This window comes from Porites lutea, chromosome 13 (assembly GCF_958299795.1).
Source record: "Porites lutea chromosome 13, jaPorLute2.1, whole genome shotgun sequence".
NCBI lineage: Eukaryota > Metazoa > Cnidaria > Anthozoa > Scleractinia > Poritidae > Porites > Porites lutea.
Genome location: NC_133213.1, coordinates 11,799,495 through 11,823,690, shown reverse-complemented (window position 1 = coordinate 11,823,690; position 24,196 = coordinate 11,799,495). Strand labels below are relative to the sequence as shown.

The window sequence follows — 24,196 nt, the reverse complement described above, 5'->3', positions numbered from 1 at the left end:
TTACGCAATAAAATGCATTTACACTCCACTTTGAAAGGATGTTTTTTTGTGTGTTAAAAGATTTTGACCAATCACAAGAGTTGAAAAGAATAGCCAAGAAAAGTTTACAATTTTACATGTTCCCCACATAGGATTTCTTTGTTATTTAAACTGAGACCAGATTTTGTTATATGGAAGATGGTTGGAAAGTAAGGATGAATCTATGTACCGCTTTATGAAGTTGTGTGAACTTTTGCTGTTTAAGCCAATCAGAAGTAAGTACAGACAATAGAAAAGCTAGCACCCTTTTTGCATTCCAACATGTTCGTTGCCGTTATTGCTATCGTTCTTATCTGGACCGTTTCTTAAAATACATAGATGCTTTGTTCCGTAGCACGTGGTTTTACCACGTGACTCTATTCTGCGGGAAGTCCCCGGGCTCGTGCTAAGTCGAGCAAATTTTATTCATCCAGCATGATTTATAAACGTAAGATAACGATGTGGGGGAATTTCTGACCGTTTGGTTCTTCATGCAACACGGGAGGTGAGCGTTTATTTATATAATTTTGTTCAGGGCTTATTCTATCTTTGTTCACCGTAACTGCGGTTCTGTGTCAAAATCGATTAGATTACTATTTAGATTACACTGCATGGTAATATTATGTTATGGTTGATGCGAATTTTGGAAGTTTCAAAACTTAGTAACTGATCAATGATTGATTTAAAATCTGCCTGTGTAGAGATATACACAGAGAGATTCGATGAATAATGATTGGGGATCGATAGATTTTTACACTGTCACACACTGTGACACAACGCGCGTTATCAAACCGGTCGATGTGCTCGAAATGCATGCATATTTCGATACTTTATTTGACTGATGAAGTTTAAGGCTGATTGTTCGTTTTTGTTGGAAGATACATTAGCTCCCAACTGTATGGCAGCTCAATGTCTTGGTTTGTTAGCGGATTTAGGCTTAAATATTTTGTGGCGTTTATACTTACTGGATACTTATTAAGTACGCGCATGATTAGAAATCGGATGTGTCCAGAATGGAGAATTCTCATCAATTTTCTTTTGGATTGACGGCGAAAAACTTCTGTCGAGATGGCTGATCTATATGAATAGTGCCTTTGTAGAATAGGCTGTGTCTAGACGACGAGTTCTTATTTCTTTTGACAGACTGTATCTGCATGTCTATTGCATTTTGTTTTTCAAGTCCGTGACTAAGGGTATCAATTTTTAAAAATACGCTGAAAGCAGTCTTTAAAATCTGTTTGAAAATAAATTTGGTTGACTTTTTTTCCTTTGAAGTTTACCATAGGACAGCCGGTTTTTTTAAAACAGCCTGTTTAAGTTAGGTTTGGAAACAGGTTTCCATTTAAATACCTTTTAAATGAGGTTAGTTTGTGAAAATACAGTAAAAACACCTAGTTTTAATCTTGTTTGGAGAGATTTCAAGATGTTCGTCATTTCAAATCACAATTTAAATTGAACTGCCTCTTAAACCTTCTTCAAACATGTTTTAACTATGCTATTTATAAGCTGTTCAAGGTCGTAGACGAGGAAGTATATTGAAAATAGTCTTTAAACATCCTAATTAAAACCTAATTTTGAACTTTACTTGTAAAAACTACTTTTTAAATCTTCGATTTTATGTTCTTCTTTCCAAAATGCAGTTTAAATACGGTATAAAAAGATTTTAGCAACTTGCCAGTACTCTCTTTCCGAAAATATAGTTTAAATACTGTATTTAAAATGTAGTTTTGACAGCAAACATATTTCAAATACAAGGAAAACCTGGGAAAATGTTATAAATATTATTCAAATAGATGTCAAATACAATTCAAACTTTTAACACTATTTTGGTTTTACTCGTGAAATATAATAAAAATACCTCAAATTGTGGTAAAAATAGTTCTTAAATCGTTAAATAGCTTTAAACTACTTCACAAACAGTTTTAAAATACACTTGATTTGGTGCGGGCTATGGACAATTAACCACTATGGTGGCTGAAATATTTTTACTAATCTTTTGTATTTTGGCTCCTATCGCCGAACGAACTCGTTAAAATACAGCATGACTAGTGAAAAAATGCCCTATACTACAGACTTAACTCTTCAGCCAGTTAGCAAAATACTACTTTAACCATTAATATTTCTCGTAATTGTATTTGATAAAAATCCGAACTGGAGGAGAGTATCATCACAGTATGGGATGAGGCGTGGCTCATTCTCACCCCCCGTCGGGATTTTCGCTGGCGCTTGTTTTGGTCGCTTTGTCCCTTTCTTTCCAATTTCTGGGAAAACTCAACCTCGTCCCCAGGGCGCTTTTCCCGGGCTTTTGAGGTGGGGCGGGAAAAGGCCCGGGCATCGGCCGGTCACATGACCACCAAACACCCAGAATTTATGGGTGTACTAAATTAGCATACGATCGCATACGATAAACAAAACATGCCAGATGGCGCGTAGACCAGAGTTCTTATCAGTGCTTCGCCGGGTCGGATTTTCCCTGAGGACCCTGAGTAACGGTAACTTTCCATCGCTTAATTTTAAACCGCTTCAAGTAAAGTGTTTCGAATCTATCCTGAAAGGCCAGGATGTTTTTGGAGTCTTGCCGACTGGATTTGGCAAGTCGATGCTATTTCACGGCTGTACCGTTCTCGCCACGATAAAGAACAACTAAAGTTACTCTTGTAAAAGCAACTAAGCACAAAGCCAACACGGCAACTAATGAGGTTCACGTGGAGAACCGAAATCATGGCCTTGCATGATCACAAAGTCGCAATAAAAAAAAAAGTCCAAACACTGTTTTCTTATTCAAAAGCTATTACCGAGGAAGGGAATACGCGCTCTAGTCAAAAGACTCATATTATCTTCAGAAAAAGACTATGCTGTCAGAGTCTACTGAGTCACAATGCAATAGTAGATAGTTGATGCAGCTGCAGTTTAAGCCTGCACTTCATTCTTATAATTCACATAATTTTGGATCTGCAAAAATCACTGTCCTCGATAATAATTTAACATCCTGCAAAGTAAACTGACGAGCTGGGCCCAGCGTGATACAACATTGCAGAAAAACATTACATTCACGGACTAAAGAAAGTCGCTTAGTTATTCAGATCCAGAAGGCACTTTGGAGAAAATTGGAACCCCTTATTCAGCCGCAATAAAAAGCTTATAACGCCCCAAAAGAGGTCAAAGTGAAGGCTCTTGCATCAGGGGGTAAATCTTGCCGACCAGAAACAAAAACCACAGTAAATCGATATGTGTACCATGACCTCTCAGTGTGAAACAAGCGGCTAAAATCACATCTACTCAGAGAAAAATGTAGAACCTTCCAGAGCATGATCTACCTAGCACAGGAAAAAAACTTATTGGAAAGAGCGGCATTTTGGCATGAGCTAAAAGTTTTGAAGGCCTACCAACCACATCGAAGCTTTCGGTTGGCATATCCTTTAATACAAGTAGACGCTTTGATGGCTGATGCGAAGTCGGTGAAAGTTGAACGCAGCGCTTTATAGAATCGAATATTCTGAGTTTATATAAGACGGCGTATTGTCTAGAGATTGAGCTCTCCGAATAAACTGATCCATTTTGTCTACGAATGTGACGCAACTCCTACATAGCACTGCTAACCTCGTATCGTCCGCAGAAATTTTTATACCACAGCTTTTATAAACTTTTGAACACAAATCGTTAGATGACCCGGCCTTGCAAAATATTCAAAGTATATAGCGACTGTCATGAGAACCGCCATTTAGCCTGCGAACTGGATTTCTTGCAGAAATCTTCGTTGGAGTGGACATACTTTCCGCCATTTCGATTTCGGTAGAATGCATAAATTATTTTCATATGGCCATTTTCTTACTGAATTACCTAAATCAATGAACCAATCAAAATAACGGATCGGCCGGCCGATGCAAGGGCCTTATCCCGCCCCACCTCCAAAGCCAGGGAAAAGCGCCCTGTGGACGAGGTTGGAGAAAACTACAGAGTGTGTGGACAGTCTCCATTTTATCCATTAAGCCAAAGACACGACCGCTAAACTATCGACTACATTTCTTTCATATGTACGGCAGACTACGTTCATGTCCAGCCATGTCGCTTTCTGGTGCAGGTATGCTGATGATCATGATTCCTATTAGGACTGCAACAGTTGGACCTTGATGCCACGACTGGTGATATGACATTGTAAGGAACTAACTACCGTGGAAAGTCTGGTAAGTGGACACCCTCCGGACGTGAAAAAGATGTACGTTACCGGAAAATTTTCCGGCCCGGAGAGCTGCTTTATGTTTGCCGTGTTTGCATTCAAGCTTCAATAATTTGCAAATGACACAATGAAGCTATCAGTTAACCAAGCAAAATTGACGGGTTTGTGAGCTAGGAACTGTGCTACTATTCGACATGTTTTGATTTGAAAATTTGCCTTCCGGCTTAAGAAAAGTTTCCGGGCCTTTGGAGAAACAGGCCCCCCGCCTTTTGAAAGAATCAAGGTTCCATAAGTGGCCACTAAAGATGTAAGGGTTTAAATGGCCGGTTACAAGAGCTTGTAGCCCGCGTAGCAGTCGTTTCCGTTTCCTTTAGGTCTTGATTTACAAGGACGAAAGTCGCGCGAGGAATAAAGAAGCAATAAGGTAAATGCGGGGGACAGGGTCGAGAAAGGGAAGGAAAAGGTTTCCTTCCCTTCCCCGCCCCTCCCCTCCCCTCCCCTCCCACCTCTTACTTCATTGAAATGGAAACGACTGCTAGCAGGCTAGGGAGCTTGGCGGGGTAAAACATGATAGTGAAAATAAATGTTAATAACCATTACAATAGACTTACGTTGTGCAATAAACTTGGATCCATCAATGTAATCCTTCAGGCTTTTTTTATTCTCAGGAACTGCTAGAGCTAACCTCTCACTGAAACAAGACGTGACATCAGAACCACCATCCGTTGAAGCTTCTGTGTTGAAGGAAACTACATTAACCTTAAAGAAAATGTAACCAAAAACCTACCATTTTTATGATCAATGTATAAATGTATCATGGAAGCACCGGCTGATTGATGACAGTTATGTAAGAGTTATTAGATATTCAAAATTCTTTAGAAAATCGATCAAAAAATGAACTGGTCTGCGAAAACGCCGTTGCATGGGCATAAAGGAGTTGCTCGCTCCTTTTTCAAACCAATGTAACTGAGCAGGAGCTGGAGCCTATAACCCGGCCAGAGCGAGCTACTCCCATGTGCCCATGCAAAACCAATAATTTTTCATGGTCTGTTTAACAAATAGATTCTATGTTGCCGTTCGTCTGTTCAGTAATAGATCACAGATGACGTCAAAATGTGGTTAAACAAAGAAGTGTCACACGAGCCGCAGGCGAGTGAGTCACTGATGTTTGAAAATCGCTGCTTTTTAGTGTGAGGCTTCATGATGTTGTTGTGTTCATTCACGAAAGAGAAAACTGGCAGCCAGTGGCAGGACCTGGCAGTGCTTTTTGCCGCCTTCTGTCAAGTCAACTTCCAACATGCTTCGATCACCAGTTGTATTGTATCCCGAGCGGGGTACATTGCTTAATGTATCACGATCGGGATACATTTGATTTTAATCGAGGCCATGTGACCAAGAATGTTTAGTTTAGTTGAGTGAAACTCTAGGAATATAACAATGGCTCATATACCACGATGGCTAAACCAATCAGCGCTCTAGGATTGCATTATCCATGGCCAATGGCTCAGCTTTTAAAAAAAGAGTTTTTGCAGTGATGTGAATGTTACGCGCGCTGGTCGTTACCCATGTTCTGTTAGACTACAGATACATGGATGACGTCACAGGAAACTTGTTTTCTTAGCTCAATTCACATGGTGGGCGGTTTTGAAAATGTTTGTGAGTTTGTGAGCAAGTGAAAGCCTCGAAAAAAGTTTGCAATGAGCTATTTACAGAGACAAAAAATAGAAAATTTTTGAGAAATTGTAAATGCCAAGACTAGGAATGTGTTCGAATAACCAGAACTACTTGCAAAATTAGACATCACGTCTTAAGGGCCGAGTTGACAACCTCATACCTGAATTTTTCGCTGTATCCTTAGTACTGCATTCTCAAAACCATCTCGTTAACATTCTCCACCCTCCTCTCCCATGGCAACAGTTTTCTTCAGTTAAGTAGAACTCTTAGGACCTCCCGAGTCAGCACTGAGGTTGTCAACTCGGCTCTTAAGGTATATGAAACGAGAAAGAAAGCTGATCAAGAAGGAGAGAAACCTTTACATCGACCTAGAGAATGGAGGAGAGAGGAACAAGGCCAAGAAAAAGCGAGGAAGAGGATCAACTGGTACAAGAAAGGCGGAAATGAGGCGGTTATTTTTGTAACAGCCTCACCCAATTCACAGCTACAGAGGAGATACCAGAAAGGAATAAAGCGACAAGGTTTCAAAATCAAAGTGGTAGAAAAACTGAGCTGGAGTTGCGATTAAAAAGTTACTCCAGAGGTCTGATCCGTCTAAATCACGAAAATATAAAAGAGGGGATTTCCCAGTGTGTAGAGGAGATGGAAAAGGAACGTGTGATAGACAGAGCGTGACTTATGACATAAAATGTACCAATTGTAATGACATTTAGATCAGAAAAAAATCAAGGAGCGCGTATACTAGAGGAAAACAACGCATGAAGTCACTGGCCAAAAAGGAAGAGAGGACAACCTTATGGAAACACTGTAAAGAGAAACACAACAGTGAAATGCAGAAATCTGAAATGAACATTCCGGTTCTTACTCCAACGACGCCAGGTTGAGGCAGATATCGGACGGTGTTCTGATCGATCAAGTAGAGGAGGGCTCGTTGATGAACTCTAAGAACGAATGAAATTTTTCCGCGTTCCAAGCGCGGTAGTCGCGCGTGACCACGTGAAATAGAATACACCATGTTGGCTTACATGACACTCGCGAACACGCATACTATTTTAAAGCATCTTACAGGAAAATTTTATTTACTCACGAGGCTCGGAAAGCGAAATGTATTTCGAAGATTTTAAAACTTCTAGAACGTTTTTATTATTTTTGCATTTTACGTTTCTCAGTCAAACGTGCGTCGAATGTGGTAAAGACGTGATGTCTTATTTTGCAAGTAGTTCCAAAAAAAAAAATTAGAAAAACGGAGGGAGAAAAGAGTACTTGACAACTTGAGAATGCCTAAACTGCCAGAAAACGTCACGACACCTAATCGTGTGTCATCGCTACGAGAGACTCGCTGATATGCAAAATATTTTCGGCATTAATCTGTTTTGTGCAAGTGAAGACGTTGAAAAACGTTTCAAAGAAACTTTTTACAAGTAAGATAACGGAAAAAAGAAGAAGAGACGAAAAGCAGCGTTTGCGACAAAAAAAAATGCCTAAAGTAACACAAATCCTAGAACAGTCAAGCGGTACGAGGCAGGTATGTATATCGGTCTTTCTCCTTTTCTGATCTTGGTCAAGAGTCACAACTTGGTCGTTAAGAGTGCACACCATGCAAATGACGTGGTGGTGCTCCTATTTTGTAGTTTTTTCTTTCTAGCGCGTACGATTTTCCGGGAAAGTTCAATGAAAATGAACGTAAAAAACAATTATAACATAACAAAAGTAAATCGCGCGCTCTGATTGGTCAGTTAGCCAATACCATTTGCCCGTGGGTGCATGGCAAGAAACTGAGCTAGCGCGGTAAAATTTAGGCCAAGTCAACAAATCTCCTCTCCTGAAGGTAAAATACACCGACGAAATGCACAGATGAAAAGTGGAAGTTTAAGAAAATACTAAGCTGTCGTTTTAAAGGAAAAAAGACAAAAGATCGAGCGACAAATTTGCCCTGGATGAATTAATCACCGTTTTCCTCGCGGCTAGAATAAATCGGCTGAAGGAAAATCGAGCTAGGGAAGATTTAAGGTACATTTTGTGTGTTTTTTATAGAAGAGAAAGTCTGTTTGAAATGTAAATTTATCAATTAGCATTGTGTTTTTGACTTTTTGGTCAAGCTGATGCTAAATTCAAGCAAATTTTTTTCTTAAACACGCTCAAATTCGAGACAGCTTTGTTGTGAAGTTTTCATCCCATCGATTAAAAATGTTATTTGAGTTTAAAAGGGCACATTACGCTGGAATAAGCGAATTTCATTTGAGTACAGAAACATTTGGATTTTCACATAATTTTTTTCAAAAATAACTTTTGTGTGTATTATTTTGTTCCTCAGTGTTCATTCATAACAGTCGTTCGGAACGGTCGAAAAACAACAGCTTCAGCGCCGGCTGTGTGTCGGGGAACTTCAGGTTCAACTTTGACTTTCATAGCTGGATTTCCCCAGACAGATTTCGATACAAAGCTAGTTAATTTCTTTTTAATTTCTTTTTCAATTTTTCTCATTTCTACTTCACATTTTTTTCAAAAATTGTCACATAAATTAGTTTGATAGTTATTTCATTTATTTAGTTTCAGCTTATTTTTTAGAGTCTTTTTGGTTGGTGTTCATAGTTGCAGCTATAGTTTTCCCTCAAAGTTTTTACCCTAATATTAAGAGCAAGTTGACAGATGCCATTCAGAATAACAACAAAAAAAGTTTTGCAATTTACCTGAAGACGGAGAACAGCTGATTCAGCGAAAGAAAAACTCAAAGGCAATTTTTTGAGAAACATAGAACATGATTTGTTTACGCGCGGGCAGATGGCAGCATACATGAACTCGGACCGATGACTCAACCGAAGGCACATGCAAAATAATGTTTTTCTCTTTTGATTATGTTATAAAATAAATGGTAAACGTTGCAGCTGTGCAACCATGGAGTTATGGATGCACTTGGGAGGTTTGCTAAGCACTCAAGAAGCTAAAGTCGCACTCGGCTATCGCCTTGTACGACTCTTACGCTTCTTTCGTGCTTAGCAACATCCCGCGTGCATCCATAACTCCATGGTTGCATGCTGCACGTTTACCATTTCTTAAATATGCAACATTTTCCCATGGCCTTTTTAACAAATAGATGCCATGTTGCCGTGGGTCTGTTCAGCAGTAGATCACGGAAGACGTCAAAAAAATTGTGAAAACATCAGTGACATCACCTTTAACGACCATGTTGTGGCTCTTGACCAATTAGCGCGCGAGAAATCGCTCAGTGTCGAGGACCCACCTGATCTTTCGGATTCAATGAGAATAACACAGTCTTCGCCGCCTCTTTAGCAATAGTAAATTTTTTTCCAGTCATAGACTCACTGGAATCGATAACCAACACAACATCTTTAGCTTCAGGGGTGGCTGTTTCTACGTAAAATGGTCTGTATCGAGGGTCGTATTTGCCACAAGGCTCTGAATCGTCATGAACTGGAAAACTCGTATGAACTCCTTCCACCGATGCAAAGTACTGCCATTTAATAAAGGGATTTTTTATACGAATGTCTCTCATTTCTCTTAAGATCTCTTCTGCATCTAAATGTCTAGGGTTCGGGGTTGCAGCACCGGAAATCTTCAAACAAATGTTGTTAAGGTCGACTTTGGTGCGGAAAAGTTCGTCGTATTTCAGGGTTGAGTTGTCGATTTGACAGCATTCTTTTGCTGTTGTGGGTTTCGGAGGCTTGGCGAATAAAGCTTCAACTTTATCTTTAAGTCGTTTTGTGACTGCAAATCTTGTTTGGAACTTGTTTCTGATGTTCACAGAAAGGTCTGCCGTGTTTCCTTCTAGTTTTTTCGTCTGATACTGCAGTTGATTAAAATATGTCTGTAACAGAATGACCAGAATTTACATTTGTTAGTTTCAGTACAAAGTCAAAATATCTTGACAACAGAGACAAAACTACAAGGGAAAAATGTTATATTTCGGTATCAACAACATTCTCATGATCGGGAAATCATTGCATCGTTGTAGTAAGTGCAGAAATGCATAACGAATGTGTTAGCTGGCGGAAAAGGTTTCATCTCAGCAGTGAGTAGTCTAATCATAATTGTGCAAAAACCACAACTTCATATATATCTGTATACACAGACACAACTTTACATATATCTGTATCCTGGATGAGTTGGAAATGTCTGCCTGATAACACAACTAGGAAGCGCCTTCGGGATTTCAACCCAGACTACGATGATTGGAGGCCCTAAAACTACAGAATACATTTACGGAAGCAACCTCTAAATTATTGCCTTTCACTTATCAGTTAAAAACGTATTTTCTTAGGTCGCAATTTCGTCCTTCGCGAGCAAATTAAACCACCTCTAAGTTTTTAGCTTACTCTACAGAAAATAAGCAAGCTTTTTGTCTTTTGGTTTACTCTTGATGTTATGACGCGTTCATTTACTATTTCGTAGTTAAGATGACCATATATGGTCGCAGACGGATGATGAGGCCCAGTGTCCTTTTGAGCCAACCAAAAAAACAGGAAATTTAGTATACACAATCCTTTCGAGTTATTTTTACTCATTCACGGTTTAGCTCTAAATTTATTGTGAATTAAACAGAAAATACTTTCGAATCCGATTACTACCAACTCATTTTGCATCATAGCGAACCGTGAACGCTGTGATTCCAATACTTTTGCTCTGATTTCATCCATATTCCAGTTTCTGGCTGAATTATAATCACTCACTTATATCCTTCAATATATTAAAAAAAGGAAACATACTAAAAGTTAGTACTTCCAGAAGGCAAACCAATAAAAGATCCGACACTGATATGGTTTTAGTCAGGCATTTAAAAAATTAAAGATCACCTAAATTTGTTTATCAGGAATTCTGCCAACAGATGTTCGTCCAGCAAGATAAAAGCCCAATACGTTTTAAGGTCGACTGTTGTGTATCTGAGATTTCATATAAATACATAATATATATATTCGCCGACATCGTTTTTCACTGTCACCGTCAATGAAGACGACAACAAGGACTTCAAGAAAGCAATAGGTAAAACAAAAACTCAGCTTGTACACCACGCTTTTCCTTTACATTCCTTTGCCGTGACTTCAAGACTACGACATAAAAATGACTGATTTCACTTTTTATAGAGGACGTAAAAAAACTTACGAAGAAATTTTCTTTCTCTTTCTGAACTTGGATATGGTTCTAAGGAATTCAACTCCCGAATCCAGGAGAGTTCGCCTGCATTTGACAAACGTATTATTAATAAGTTTGTTGAAATATTCGCGAAAGAGATTGAAGAACCCGAATTCACTTTCTAAGCGACGTATACTCTGATGTTTAAGTCTCTATAAAGGTGGTGTGCCGTGTCGAATTGTTTTGTACGCTCAACTCTTAAACCACAAAGCGGAATCAATCTCGAGCTTCCCTTTTGGTATGTCGCAAAATTAATTGTTAATGAACTTCCCACGTATAATCAGCCAGTTTCAGATTTGCACAAGTAATTAACTTTGTCAACTTATCGAATTGAGCTTAACTTTGATTATGTGCAATCATGATGTGTAATACACCTGACAGAAGACTGATCATTGAATATTAAAGTAGCTGAAGATCAATCAAAGCTGAAATTAGCAAAGATGTAGTCTTACTTGAAGGTCATCCACTCCAAGAGCATCATTAGCAAACGATTGCAACTCTCTCCAAATTAAGGTTGGATCTGATAAATTTGTACCGTTCCCCTGGGACACAAAGATGACACAGGTTACGAAAAAAAGAAGAGCAGAAAGCTTTCGTATCTCAGCCGCCATTTCCTTTCGGCTTTATATAAACAAATGCCCAATTCAACCATGCACTTGTTTGCGTCCTGTCATACAGAATGATTCAGCAGACTGACTACTCAAAAGTAAAATTACTGACATGCCTCAATCTTCATGCCCGAATACACACACACTTGCCCAAACAAGTGTCACGGGAGTTTCAAAAGAACAGTCATTATTTCACTAAAAACGTTGATTTCGATTTCCTTGGTTGATGGGGTAGCTGATTTCTGAACTACGCTGTAACAACTGACCAGTTGAAACAACTAATTCAAGTAGTGGTGACTGTTTTAACCATTCTAAACAGGTGAAAATGTCAACCCCCGAAAATGGTCAGAATAACCATGGCTGCATAGTTGTTTTAACCCAACGTTTTAGTTAATGTATGATAGGTCAAAATGACCCTGATGAAAAGTTGGTTTCTACCCAAGATATCAGTTTAAAAAAAATGTAACTATTATATTACGTTCCGCAATATTGTCTTTAAAAAGTATAAAGCTAAGAGTGACTTAGCTTGAGAAAACAGCCGACATTTTGCGACGCCACCATTGCCACGAAAAGTCGGCTGTTTTCTCAGGCTAAGAGTGATCGCTTCTCTTGGGGTTTATTCTCCTCTTTGCTTAGGAAAGTAGTTAATCAGGCCTTATGTCAAGTCGTTTCTAAACAAGTCGATCATTAGTGATATTAACTTTTAAGGGTTTAATCCTAGACGACCCTCAAGCTACCGAGTTTTAACCCTCATCGTGTTTAAATAAAGGTTTTGATTCAGTAATCGACTGATTGATTGATAAAGCCATTCCCATGATCATTCACCGACAAGTCATGAGGTGTTGGTCAATGGCAACCTCTACTCTGCAATACTCAAAGCAAATTGTTCCCGCGCATTTTTTGGTTGCGTGTTATACCCGCCAACAGGGCAGTGCATGATTTGACCTTCACTTACCATGCCGTGATGCTTCCTAAAACCGCAACGTTTAATTGCCAGTGAAAACTGATATGAAAACAAAGGTCAGATTCGACGCTATTTTAAAAATCTAATTAATTTCCAAAAATGGCTGAATCAGAGACTCAAACAAGTTCAGTTCGGCCCATAAAACGGTAAAAGACGGCAGTTTTCTTTAAATCTATTCATGAATTTAACTTCTACAGGGTAACATATGTCACCGATACATCAAGCAGTCAGCGAGATTTGTTCTTGACTTTTACTGCGCTTTACGCAAACAAACTCTAAAGTTCATAAGCCGCCTTCACAATTGCGTTTTTCGTCAATCATAATTACGACCACAAGCAACGAACCTTGAAACACAGAAACACAAAAAACGGATCGAGATCCACCAATCACAAATCACAAACCATGACCTTTTGAACCCGTTAAAGTAAAGTTTTGTTCCCTAAGAGGTCCGTTAACATGATCGACGGCAGCGAAAAACGCAATCGTCAGTTAGCTTTTAAACTTCAAAATTCGCATGTTTGTAAAAAGCGCAGTAACAATGCATTCCGTATTAAACAGTGACTCTCCGCATAATTTTGAAAGATGAACTGATGAAACACATATTATAGGTGCGTAAATTGCCATTTGGCCACGTCATTCAAATCAGACTATCTGTAAAATATCTGTTCGGAGAAGCAGATGTTGCCTAAAATTTTCTTCTGCTTGAGGACGGCTAAAAATTTCCAGATTACCATTCCATTCCTGTACAATTTTCGAAGCTCATTTAATAAATTCCTTATGATTTTCTAAGGTTTAATTTTTTACATTTCAGTACCCAGGTTAGGCTATTTTTCGTAGAAAAAAGGAAACCTAAAATTTTCGAATTCAAAAATGTGATGGAGAGAGGAATCAGTATGATTCCCACTTTCGTAATACGTTTAAATGCATCTAAAATTTTGGGGAAAATAATAGTAAAGCCCTTGTAATTTCGAAAAGACTCAACAAGTTGCCCTACGATGACCGAAAAGATACAAATTTTATAGCGCCGCTTAGAATGCATTTCTAGAGATCGAAAAGTACTCTGGGTAGCCTAAAAAGTGTTTTCAAAGGATAAGGAGGAAACAGTCGTTGGGTGCCCCTGGTAAATTCGACACTGCTGAATCGCTATCAGTCGTTGGCTGCGTTGGCTTGTACTATTCGCAAGCTTTGCTGTTTTGTTTTCAATTCTGTGGTGATATATTCGAAGTCATGACGGATGAATCGAAGTTATCCAGTTCCTTAAGGAAAACAAGTTCGAAGAGTCTGTAGTCGGCGTATTTGAAAGTAAGCGATGGCCTGAGTAAACATGCGTGATCATATAAAATCTGAGATAGAATGTGGTGTTCTAATCCATTTCTTATCCTATGAACATTTCTCAGAAAACGGAGTGGATGGAGAGGGTTTCTTCGAACTTAATACTAAAAACCCGTAAGAGGTTCATTTCGGCATGGACAAAGGAAACTAACATGGTAAGTATTATTGCTGTTCCTCATTTACCTACTTTACAGTATTACAAGGGGGAAATACTAAACAGCTTTTGCGGCATTCATTGCGAACCAGTTTTTAAGTGTTTTGTTTTCCATTCCCTGTTATAAAAAGCTTGAAATAAATTCAGTTATTTCCCGCCGAAACCCAAGGTTGGGTGAGGACGAAGTCATGGCAGATGAAGTTATCCAGTTCCTTAAGGAAAACAAGTTCGAAGAGTCTGTATTTGAAAGTAAGCGATGGCCTGAGTAACCATGCGAGATCACAGTTTTTTTTTCAGATCATAGGAGGGGTGGGGTGAACTCTTTGGTGGAGGTGGAACCGAACCGTTGGCTGGGTTACAAAGCATGACAATGGCGACTTTCTTTCCTTTTTTTAACTCTATAGAAATGGATTTTTTAACTAGGCTCAAAAGTTGCCATTTTTCTCGTTAAGTGTTTAAACTATTACATGTAGAAATAAAGCATTTGTAGGTTTTGCCATATTTATGAATGGTTTCCCATTTTCCTTTTCAGACTTCTGATGTTCACGGCGCTCGTGTTCCCATCGACAGCTGTAATACAACTGAATTGGGGGTCTGATGCCCTTCACGAGTCCTCTGATAAAATTAAGGAATGGGGAGAGGTGAGTACTGATTTTTTATTGAAGCTGGCTAATTAAAAGCCGGAATTAAGCTTGCTCAGTTCTTATTTACAGTGGTGTTCAGTGGCCATCGTACGAAAAGATTTTAGAGGGAACAAAATTAAACATATTATAAAGGTGCATTTATATTAACAGTAACCAATGGGCAGAAAGTGCGGACGGAGAGCTTGGCTCGGCTTTCCATTTCTGTATTCAAGTTAAGTGGTTTGTCATTAGTTTTTTCAGCGCTGGTTTTTTAGTTAGGCTTCCCCTGCTTGCAGCTTGAACTGAAAGTATTGACTATAATGGATAAATTAACCCTCCCTCCGGTCTTACCTTCTTATGCTTAAGGGTTGTTTGGCACGTAAACTTAAAATAATAAAAAACCCTTAAGTCAATTACTATTTATCAATGCAAGGATTTTCTCTCTGACGAATAATTTACATGTCCTTCTTTTGGTTTAATGTGCACAATCCTTTGCTTTTTGTTCACAAATTGCGACAATAAATCAATGCAATGTTTCAATTGGTCAGTAAGGTCAAATTGATAGGAATGCTATTGAACGTTGTGCAAGGTCAGGTCCAAAAAAGCTAACAAAACCTATAACAAAGGGTTTCCCAACCATTCCACTTTAATTAACTATGGTTCGATTGGCAGATTTTGGATATCAGAAGAAGCCCCAGAAAGCGATCTAGTGATAATGCACTGGAGCGTCCAGGAAGTGCTTCCCTGAAGTCTACTCAATGAACAAGTCCTCGAAAAAAAGTGAAAACTGCCTCGTCCAGTTAGACACAAGGGTGTCATTCACCACTTAAGACGCCATCAAAGACTCCAAGATCAAAGTCAGGTTTAGGTGGAAAGAAAAGTCGGTTTGTAATAAGGTTTTAATGATTTTATAACACTACTGAGGTTTAATTTCAAAATGCGGCCGAGTTTTGGAATCTTTTGAGATTTTCGATTTCAAAGGTCTGCGGGCTTAAAATTAGTCGCCAAATACGGGAAAATAGCCCAGTGTCAGAATTGAGCTGACTTTCATAAACAAGCGAATATAATGGCAATCTTCCACTTAAATTTTACAAAACAGATATCTAACAATTTCTCAACGGCATATTTTTTAGATTTAGAGAATAAAATATCATCGAACAAGCACAATTTTGATACGTAATTTGCATAATGCTAAAAAAAACCAATTTCTCGCTAAAACCAAAATCGAATATTCTATATGGGAGAATTCGCCAAATCACCCTAAATCCCGGTTACTCCCCATAGAGATATAGTAGTTCAACATTACCTGAAAGTTAGTCTGGTATTCTTACGAACGCTTCTAAAATAGACTGATTATTTTGATGTTATTTTACCCCCAACAACTGCTAATTGACTCCAGGGTCAATTGACGCGTGAACGTCACCTTAGTTTTACGCGTCGATTTGAGCTCGTTAAAAAAAAAAAACTGACAAGATTCTTTTCATATGTACCCGTTTTAATGAAATTTAACCAATCTTCAAAAGGAGAGGCCGTTCAATGGGTAATTTCTGTTCTTGAGATCTTCTAGATTGGAACAGGGCGTCTACGTCCCGTGACTGCGAAGTCAGAATAACATCAAGAAATAATTCTCGCTCGAATCGTCGTAATGAATCAGCTTTATAGTACCTTACCTGAGATAAAAAGTGCTCCGAGTAGGAAAACATTCTAGCGCAATTTGGAACCTTTACATCACGCAGTGTATTGCTGAGTAGCGACGGTGAGTAAACAAACCCGGTAAAGTATGATACCTCCGATTGCGTTACCACGGAATTACCAATGATCTCCTGCGAAAAATAAGTGCGCGGGAAACCAAAGCTCCCGGGATGTAGCAAATTTATTTTCCTGTATGTATGACTACTTGTTCTTTTATTTTCCTATTTTAAAAGTGGTTAACTAGGATGGTTAGCAAACATGCTGTCCCACTTTTATAAATGGTAAAGTGGGAATGTTCGGTTCCTCTAATTTTACCCCCGGAGTGTTCAAAAGATACATTTGCGACATTTGCACATCGAAGCACGAAAAGCAGTAAATTAAATTTTGAGGGGCTTTAAGGTATGGGCTATCAATGGACTAGTCACGCACTTGTCATAAGGTGCATCGCGTAGAAAATTACAGGCGGGATACCTCTGCTATTGTATTTCCATTAGTGATTTTCCATGCAGGATAAACATTTCGCAAATGCGATAGACTTCTGTTTTTACACCAAAAGTTTTTTTTCGTTAATTGTTATATTGAATCCCAAACTACGTTAAATTTCTTTTGTTGTTAATTGCATCCTTGCAACAACTAAGGATTTAAATTTGCTTTTTACTGCTCGCGCAGTAAAAAGTTATGCAAAAAACTTGAAGGGGATGTGGAGAGGGGGCGTTTTCTTTTGCTTTGACTACTATCTTTAAGCCTGGCACAGGCTACAAAAGACTGTCAAGCTCAGTATACGTCTTCACCACCGAGAGTCACTTGCCCTTAGATGCACAGAGGCCCTCATGCATCGTCTTCCGTTCCTAACGTTTTTTCAAAGAACAGCACCAAAACCAATCAGCGGCCGAAGGCGTAACTGGGGGTAAGCAAACGGACGTCACAGCATATTTTGCAAGACACCTTGTGCCTGTCGGCCCGGGAAGGATTGATTATACTATTAGAATATCAGGGTCAGAATTTGAATACTAGAATAGGAGGGAAGGAAGGAAAGGAAACCGCCGCACACACCTGCTTTGTCTGTTATAAATGTCTCGTTTGAAAGTAAAGCGTTGCAGCTGCTATTCAATTTTTAGGTGTGTGTTGCAAGTGTCGAATTAGTCATAGCATCTGAAAATGTGGCCAAACCTGCCGAAAAGAAATTACTTGTAGCATGATGGGTGCTACAGCTTTGGTATATTCGCGAGCGCGTTTTATCCGCTGCACTAGGGTCGCGATTGTTCTTAACGAAGGGATGGGGTGGGTCAAGTGAATAGTTCGGTGAAAGCTTGCTCTTTTTATGGGTGTGGGTTATATTTGTTCATATCAGGAGTTTAATATCTGCTTGGATAGAGTCGTTGTATAGCTTTTTTTTTCGGGGTTTCGCTGTAAGCTAAACAATGGAAAGTCAATGGTACATTCAGAATGGAATGGTATAGACTCTCATGGTGACAGTGCGACGATTAGATTTCTGGGAAGGTGACAACGATCAAGGCCCCTTTTAGAGTTATAATGTGACGGTCATGATGTGGAAACAGCGAGTCAAATGGCGGATGCCATGCAATCCTTGCGGGTGGGCGCCGTGTACCTGGCCTTAACGTTACCCCGCGGCAGCAGGAAACTCCAGCGTAAGTCGTAAGGTCAGTGATAGCACATAGATATGAGACTGCCAAACGTATGTTCTCTAGTTCTGAATCCCTCACATCTGAACAAATAACGAGTTTCTTTTCTCGTTGGGTCCTCACGCGTTGCCAATCGCATGCACCGGCTGTTTCCGATAAGGACGAGTAGGAGAAGGATGACGGAGAGGTAATTACTGAGGCAGCCTTTGGTGAGCTAAGGAATCACGTGATGGCTAGTGTACCTTCACCCGATCGTGAAAAGAGTTACAATCCTTGACACCTTCCAAAGTATTATCATTTGCAATTACCATTCTAAAGGATATCTACAAGCACTTCATAATCGACACAGAGTACATTACCGTTACAAAGTCAAAACTTGAGAACTTCCTGAAGTAGTATTCTTACTGCCAGATATAAACTGTTTATATGTCGTGAACAAAGGGGAAGCATTATTATCGTAGGTTGCCCTGCTCGCGTACCCTTGTATCCAGAGCTCTCTCGTTCCTGACCTAGCGACAGGTCCTAGCGGTCCTAGTGGGGGATGACTCTGGTAACAGCCATAAAATCATGCGTGAAATGTCATATGCCTAAGAATAAGCTATTGATAGCACAAATTGTTATTGAGGGCGCTAAAGTAATTAAGAACCGTAAACCACTGTAATTTACGCGTGGGTGCACTTTTTAAGAATTCGACAAGCCCCACTGCTACCAGATCCCTGGAAAGTTACAAGCTATGAAGCGTAATAATGACGTTGCGACCAACTGTCTTGCTCTGTTCTTGGTTCTGTCAATCAACAACTCGAGGGGAAGGAGTGTTTTTATGGCTCAAATGGTTGACCGACGGAAAAATAAAAAACCGCAGATTGCCAACGCTACACTGCGACACAATAGCTACGGTTCAATCATGTCCAGATTGTGCAGGGTTTGCTAATGAGACCGTCCCTTTCTTAGCACTTTTTTTTTTACCGGGGACAAATTTCTGGAGAATGCGCCATCATTTTTGGGCTTTAGGAGAGCAAGCTATCGCGGAACGGTATGTGGTCAGTCCGAGATATTCTTCCGAGAGGGTGCCCTACGTGCAAGTTCACCGTGGAGACCACATCGTTTTAATTGAATAACGTCTTTGGATACAATTGTTCTCGTTTACACGGGTTCGTAGATGTTTTACGCTTTTGGCGCTGTGGGATTGTTCCATCGGGGGGCGGGGGGAAGGAGGGGGTAGGAGAGACGTAAGATATCTTAAAGTTTGCAAAGTCCAACAATGTTAGCGCGTCTTTGCTTAGGTTTTTCTAGTCAGTCAAGTGCTTAAGGTGACTCGACCCAGTTTTTTTTGGGGGGTACCATCCTACTTTGAAGCTCTCTGGTATCCCCACCTTTACTTTTATCGTAAGTCTAACACATAGAATGGATAACATATAGATCAATCTACAATATAACATAAAATTTTTGGCGATGGAGGAAATGTCACGGGGTTATAATGCCACGCCCCTTTGAGGTCTGAGTCGAAAATCTGCTGTTGCCAGCATTTTTTCGTGAAAATCTCTCGGCTACACTTAGTGCCCATTAGTGCCTTGCGCTGAACAGAGTTTCACCAAAATCGCAAAGACCGAATTCGAGAAATTCAGCGGTTTCCAAATTTAGGTCATAATTTATGCGAAAATGATAAGTAAACTTTACACGGATTATATCTAATAAACTATGAGATTCATCTCTGTATTTTGGGCATCCTTATAACAGATGGGTCCTTGCAAGTCAGCAAAACAATTTATGGCCTTGTAAATGCGTGCGATTTCGAGCAAAGCAAACATTTAGAAATTATAGTTTTCGCTATTTGTTGACGTTTGTCAGCGTTTAAGAGTCAATCTCACGAAAAAAAGCATTTTCTTAAAAATTCGTACCTTTTTTCCTTCAAATTTTTTCAGGGCCACAATTGATTAACTAACAACCCGGACTCTGAATTTCATGGTCATTGAAAAACTGTGACATTATCTTCTATAAGCCCAAACTTGAGTAAACATTGAAGATTTTTTAGCGTTTTGGCTGAGTTTGTGCTTTGGGAGTTGCTTGGGAGTTGTCTATTGTTTCTAGTCTGTCATTATACAGCATTCTTGTTCAGCACGCGTACAATGACCGCGCTATATGTTATCCATTCTATGTGTTATACTTACGATAAAAGTAAATGTGGGGATACCAGAGAGCTTCAAAGTAGGATGGTACCCCCTTAAAAAACCTGGGTCGAGTCACCTTAACCCAGGCCTTATACGACCAGTTTTTTGTGCCGATAACAGTTTAACGGGATACGAGCCTCATGCAAAAGACAGTAGGAAGGAAGTGGACATCGGAGGGGGGGAAGGGGGTTACCCAGGGCTCAGTTATATAGGGGTGGATATTTCGTAAAATTCTTACACTTGTACTCTTGGACAGGTATGCATTGTTCAAAGTTTAAGACATAGTTGATGTAAATTTATAGTAACAAACTCATTAAAATATACATTAGCAAGATTTCCACGAATCCTATTTTCCGCTGGGGACAATCGTTTATTGCCTGGTCACGCAATCGGAGGTACCATACTTTAGCGGGTTTGTTTACTCACCGTCGCCGCTCAGCAATACACTGCGTGCTGCAAAGGATCCAAATTGCGCTAGAATGTTTTTCTACTCGGCGCACTTTTTATCTCAGCTAAGACACTGTAAAGCTGATTCCTTTACGACGATTCGAGCGAGAATTATATCTTGATGTCATTCTGACTTCGCAGTCACGGGAAAACAGACCTAGACTCTGGTCCGCTCGTAGACGTCATGCTCCAATCTACAAGATCTTAAGAACAGAAATTACCCATTGAGAGGCCTCTCCTTTTAATCCGTTTTTGAAATGTAATTAATCTTCTGAGGTTTGATGGGTAGCTCGATGCCCAGACGCTCACGCAGTGGAATAAGTATGGGAAGTTAGGGCTATAATAAAGTGTCCGCAAGCAGGAATTATTAAGGCAAAAACTTGATTTATAATATATACCTACGGCTTTAGACACTTTCCTTGTATATTTGACTTCCATGTTAAATGTTCATCCAAAATTACGCCAAGAAAAGTAACTTCCTTAACACGATCAATCGAAAAGTTACTAATATTAGAAGCTAAATCAAGTCTTTACCTGTTTTGTCTTGGTCTGAATATTCTTAACATTAATAGATAGCTTATTTGTATAAAACCAACATGTTATCTTTTTCAATTCTAAATTTACAACTTCCATGAGATAGGAAGCATCAGTATGCGAATAAAAGATATTAGTGTCATCAGCAAATAATATAAGCTCTAAGACCTTTTACAAATTGCTTAGATCATTAATATATACTAAGAATAACAAGGGACCTAAGATAGATCCCTGAGGGACTCCGCATGTAATATCTAAAGATGAAGAATTGTAACCATTATATTGCACAAATTGTTTTCGACAAGAAAGATAACTGTTAAACCACTGTAAAGTAATGCCACGTACTCCATAGTGTTCTAATTTCATGATTTGATTTATCAAAGGCCTTAAATGGTTCAATGAGTAGACCTTATTATTATCATGTGCGTTTGTTTTTATAGTTCTTATGAAGTTTCTCACGGTATGAAGTTGGGTTGTCATGGAAACGCTTGTATAACAAGAACGCACTTAAAAGCCGCGTTAAGTCCCGCTTGCTTGGAAATTAGATAGGAAATGAGGGGGCGATTAATTCTGCACGAAACAGGATTTACTCACTAAAGGTTTTTCGTTTCCTACTTTATCGACGGTCGAGTCTTCTTCAGGATATTTACTTTTTATATCGTATTCGACTTTGTACGCGTATTAGCGACGGCCGGAAATAAGTCTGCGATTGCAGGTTATACGCGTGTTAAATACGCGAAAGTTCTTGTTGAACGTGGCGCATCGCACATCATTTCAATGGTCGCCGAAAAGACTCATTTGAATACAATGAAAGACCAGTTAGCCTCGCCATCGAAGTTTTGCTAAGTAACATTCTTCTGTTTTTTTTTTTTTCGAGCACTGAAGTGTTCACTTGTTCCAAAGTAATCAACGCTTTCAAGCGAGAGAATTCGTGGACCGACCCTTTCCGAAAGAGCTCTAAATCACATTAATCTTTGTTAAGCTTTCTTCATGAAACATGCTAGGAACCCCATTTGTGTACTAAATACGAAGAAAAAAGTGGCTCGCAAGCGAGACTAATAATTGTTTTTTTTCTCACAGATTTAAGAAGACCTTCAGTTATCCCTGGTTTACTTAAAATAACATTCCTAAGTTTCACTTTTTTTGCGACGAAAGCAGTTATTGTAAATGGTAGTGTATTGATCAAGGAGACACCGATAAGCGTAATCAGGGTGGTTATATTCAGACAGCTCATCCCAAGTAACTTTTGCAAGCCTATCTTTAAACTTGGCAACATTATTTGCACTTTTGTCTCGAAAAGAAAGCCAAGAAGTTTTGCTATACGTTATTATTTTGATCAAGAAGCAATGTGAAAATAGTAAGACGGTCAGATATATCACAAAACATTTGCCCGATAACAGAGAAGTTGTTTAAATTATATGTAAAAGTATTATCAATTAGCGTAGTCATGTTAGAAGTTAGTCTTGTCGGACTTGTAATCAGTGGATAAACGTTCTTGAATAGATCCGTAATTTCTAAAAATTCTCCAGTTGTTTCAAGACAATGGTCGTTCATATGGTTGTGTTCGTTTGGGATGATCCGGATTAGGATCAGTGACCCGAGAGCACTTGGATCATGGTAGATCAAATGAACCGATGAATCCTTGTCCAGAGAGGACTATGTTATATTTTTTCGATTTCGGCCTATTGATTTCTACAAACAAAGACTCATCACATTCAGTGCAAGAAAAAACTATGTCAGCTCGACATTTAAAATCAAAATTGTCCGCTAAATATAGCCCTACATCCCGACCTGTCCTATCTTTACGTGGATTGTGGACAAAGTTATAACCTGAAATGTCCGTAAGATCTGATGAATCTCGAAGCCAGGTCTGAGTTACTTGCATCAATAAAAGTGAACCTCAACTCTAGACTCTTTGGCAAAGTAGTTTATTTTTTTTGATAAGTACAATGCAATATACAATATTAAAAAACAAAGAATGAGATTACAAAACTAAAATTAAAAAACAGACAAGATACAACTGGTGTACAGGATGTTGCAATAGAAAATGAATAGTTAAATAGATAGATTACAAAATAACCAAATAACAGAAATAACTAAACAAGTCAAGCATGTGTGCTGCTAAAGGCTCAAGGATTCACGGACACTTGAAGGCTCTAGCTATAGATAATTTGTATTTCAGAAAAGCTTTAAAGGCTAAGAAACTATATGGTTCGCTTTCTTTGGCTGCGGTGTAGACATAAAAACGAGCGACTATCAGGCAAAGATTAAGATTCGTAAATCTTAACGTTATTGGTCAAGGACACTGAGGGCGAGTTATTATCGTTCTACCAAGAAATAAAATGGTTCCAGAAGCAGAGGAAACGCTGGCATTCTACAAACAGATGCTGTACGGTCTGCTTCAATTCACACACATGACAGGAGTCACTGTCAGTAATTTTAGCCTTGAATAGTTTGTCGCGAGTGTACAGGATATGATGGTTTATTTTAAACTGAAACATAGAAAGCTTTATGTTTTTTGTGAGCTTGAATGGAAGAACGTATAACGCCGCAATTGTCTGATCTGTGAAGCCAGCCTCAACAAGAAGAACTTCTGATGTAGGTTGTTGGATACATAATACGCGCGTGCTTGCTGGCAAGAGGAAGGAGAGTTCTTAAATGGCTCAACTGACTCATCCCAAACTCCCGGGGGGGGCACTTTAGGAATTTCTGGGTGGGGATGTGCCGCTGGGAGCCTGGAACCCTTAACCTTTACCAGAGCTAGTTAAGCTGAATTTTGCTACCCTATACTAGAGTAAACTCCCCAAATCCCCCTATCCTAGAGTAGCTGTGTACCTAGTCTAGATAAAATCTTCAACCAACTGATCAGTTTCCTGAAAAATGATACCCTATTCTAGAGCCAAACGCTCTGATTTATATACCCTATCCTAGAGTAAACTGCTTGAAAACCATACCCTTCACAGCGGCACATACCTATATAGCCCATATATGGCAGTACCCCCCCCCCCCCCGGG

General features: G+C 39.3%; 1 protein-coding gene across 1 annotated transcript in view; it reads right to left on the bottom strand.

Annotated features, from left to right (window-relative positions):
* LOC140922376 (VWFA and cache domain-containing protein 1-like) overlaps nucleotides 1–11,628 on the bottom strand; it is a 41,960-nt gene extending 30,332 nt beyond the window's left edge. Inside the window, exons 1-3 of the mRNA XM_073372367.1 lie at nucleotides 11,470–11,628; nucleotides 9,111–9,695; nucleotides 4,807–4,954 (exon numbers count right to left, since the gene is read on the bottom strand). Coding sequence (XP_073228468.1) covers nucleotides 4,807–4,954; nucleotides 9,111–9,695; nucleotides 11,470–11,628 — 892 coding nt within the window. The remainder of the gene's footprint in view (nucleotides 1–4,806; nucleotides 4,955–9,110; nucleotides 9,696–11,469) is intronic.
* Nucleotides 11,629–24,196: the final 12,568 nt, after the last annotated feature.